Below are 2700 nucleotides of genomic sequence, written 5' to 3'. Positions count from 1 at the left end.
TTAATTTAGTATTGTTTGTCACAGTTGTCTTCTTATTTTTAGTAGTTTTTATTGATGTTGTAGTTTAGGTAGTCCAAGCCACTTTAGTAACTTTCTTGATTGTTTATTTATTAATTTGTTGTTCTTCTTTTTTATTTATCTCTCTTTTGCAGGCTAAAGAAATTTTATCCCAGGAATCTAACGTGCAGCAAGTAAAATGTCCAGTAACAGTATGTGGAGACATTCACGGCCAGTTTCATGACTTGATGGAACTCTTCAGCATTGGAGGTCGAATACCAGACACAAATTACCTTTTCATGGGAGATTATGTTGATAGAGGATACTATTCAGTTGAAACTATAACACTGCTTGTTGTATTAAAGGTACGTCTTTATAGGTGCAGGTGTGAATGAGTAGTAAGAAGTTTGCTTCCCAACCTCATAGTTCCAGGTTCAATCCCACTGTGTGGCCCTTTGGGTAAGTGTCTTCTATGATAGTTTCATGCCAACCAAAGCCTTGTGAGTGGATTTGGTAGATGGAAACTGAAAGAAGCCCATCATATGTGTGTCTTTGTGTTTGTTGCCCACCACCACACTGTTGGTGTGTTTATGTCCCTGTAACTTAGTGGTTCAGCAAAAGAGACCAATTAAATAAGTATCAGACTTTTTTAAAAATTAATAAATACTGGGGCCAATTTGATTGACTAAAAACTCTTCAAGTAAAAGATAAAGATACGGACAAACTAAATGCAGATAGGAAGAAAAGCCATGCAGCATCAAGAATCAGTTTACATAAGCACTTGAGGGCATGCTACTCTTCCTCCCGATCTTATCACACAAAGAAAATGCCATCATGAAGGTATGAAGGGGTGCTGCAAAGTTACTGACTTTAAGGGTATCGCGAAAGGCCTGGTAGGTGGCCCAACCTTCCAAGTTCTTTTACAGGGCTTAGAAAAACTGAAGAACTGCTACAATAAGTGTGTGAATCTGAGACAGAAATATATAAATATATTGAATAAAATCATTATTAACTGATCCTCCTGTATTTTTTTTTACCCAAAGCTGGGAACTTTTCAGCACCCCCTCGTGTATACATACATACATACATACATACACATACATACACTCACAAGGGGTTGCTGAAACGTTCCTGGCTTTAAAGGTATCATGAAAGGCCTGGTTGGAGGCTTGGCCTTTCAAGTTCTTTTACAGGGCTTAGAAAAAGTGAAGGACTGCTACAATTAGTGAATCTGAGAGAGAAATATATTGAGTAAAATCATAATTAACTGATCTTCCTGTATTTTTTTTTTTTACTCAAAGCCAGGAACTTTTCAGCACCCACTCATGTGTGTCTGTGTTTGTGTCTCTTTGAATTGACAAGTTTCACCATCAGACAATCAATGGAATTCATTTCCAATATTCTGCAAAAAAAAAAAAAAATGTGCCTAGTCATAGGGAATATTACTTTGCTTGTCAAAACCATATCTGTATATTAATAGAAATGTTGTTAAACAAGACCACAAACTACTATGAGAATGGAGAATGATATTGTCAGGTTGTAGCTTTATTGTGGGATCATCTAATTCAGATGTAACAAAATTGTTCTGCTAAATATTTCACATTTCTTTTTGTCTCTTTTTTGATATGTTTCTTTTTTGACACTTGTGAACAATTTTGCTGTAAATCAAATTTTCAATGTTTTTCTTCCCAAATACTCTGGTTTTGCTACTTAAAACTGTAAAAAAAAACCATGCCTGTATATTCATAAAAATGTTGTTAAACTTTTTTCTCTTCCAACAGGTCAGATATAAGGACAGAATAACTATACTTCGAGGAAATCATGAAAGTAGACAGATTACCCAAGTGTATGGATTTTATGATGAATGTTTGAGGAAGTATGGAAATGCTAATGTTTGGAAATTTTTCACAGATCTCTTCGATTTTCTTCCTCTCACAGCATTAGTAGATGAAGAAGTAAGTTTGTTTTCTTCTTGCTTCTTTGTCTGCCTGTTGCAGTGGAGTTGAACATGTTAACGTTCATAATAAATTTTATCCTTGCAGTGGTGTTTTTATTAACACATTAACTGCCATGGCCTGTTACTGGAACTTAGTGATGGAGCAGTTACATTACATTCTGTTTAGTTAAAAGGAAATGTTATTTTTTTTGCATTTTTACAATATTTCATTAATTAAACTTTAATATTTAGCACTCATGTTCTTGTTTCAGTCTTTAGACTGTGGCCATGATGGGGCATCTCATTGAAAAATTTTCAGTCAAATGAATTGACCCCAGTACTTATTTTTGTTAAGCTTGGTGCTTATTCTGTCAGTCATTTTTGTCGAACTGCTAGGTTACAATGATGTAAACACACCAACACCAATTGTCAAGCAGTGGTGGAGGGCAAATAAGACACAAAGACATGCACACACACACACACACACACACAAACACACACACACATGCACACACACATATACATACATATATATGATTGGCTTCTTTCAGTTTCCATCTGCCAAATCCACTCACAAGGCTTTGTTCAGCCCGAGGTTATAGTAGAAGATACTTGTCCAAGGTGCCACACAGTGGGACTGAACCTGGAACCATGTGGCTGGGAAGCAAGCTTCTTACCACACAGCCACACCTGCACCTAGTTAATAAAGAATCATTTTACTTTTTCTTTATTGGCCAAAGAACAAGATCCAAGATCTGCTTTACGGG

The 2700-nt window shown here is 35.9% G+C and overlaps 1 protein-coding gene across 1 annotated transcript in view; it reads left to right on the top strand.

Moving 5' to 3' along the window:
• LOC106882003 (serine/threonine-protein phosphatase PP2A) overlaps positions 1 to 2700 on the top strand; it is a 20211-nt gene that overhangs the window by 10395 nt on the left and 7116 nt on the right. Inside the window, exons 3-4 of the mRNA XM_052975420.1 lie at positions 153 to 362; positions 1779 to 1952. Coding sequence (XP_052831380.1) covers positions 153 to 362; positions 1779 to 1952 — 384 coding nt within the window. The remainder of the gene's footprint in view (positions 1 to 152; positions 363 to 1778; positions 1953 to 2700) is intronic.

The sequence above is a fragment of the Octopus bimaculoides genome, chromosome 21, assembly GCF_001194135.2.
Source record: "Octopus bimaculoides isolate UCB-OBI-ISO-001 chromosome 21, ASM119413v2, whole genome shotgun sequence".
In the NCBI taxonomy this organism is placed as follows: domain Eukaryota; kingdom Metazoa; phylum Mollusca; class Cephalopoda; order Octopoda; family Octopodidae; genus Octopus; species Octopus bimaculoides.
Note: the sequence above shows the minus strand (reverse complement) of the source record. Positions and strands in the feature narration are given on the sequence as shown.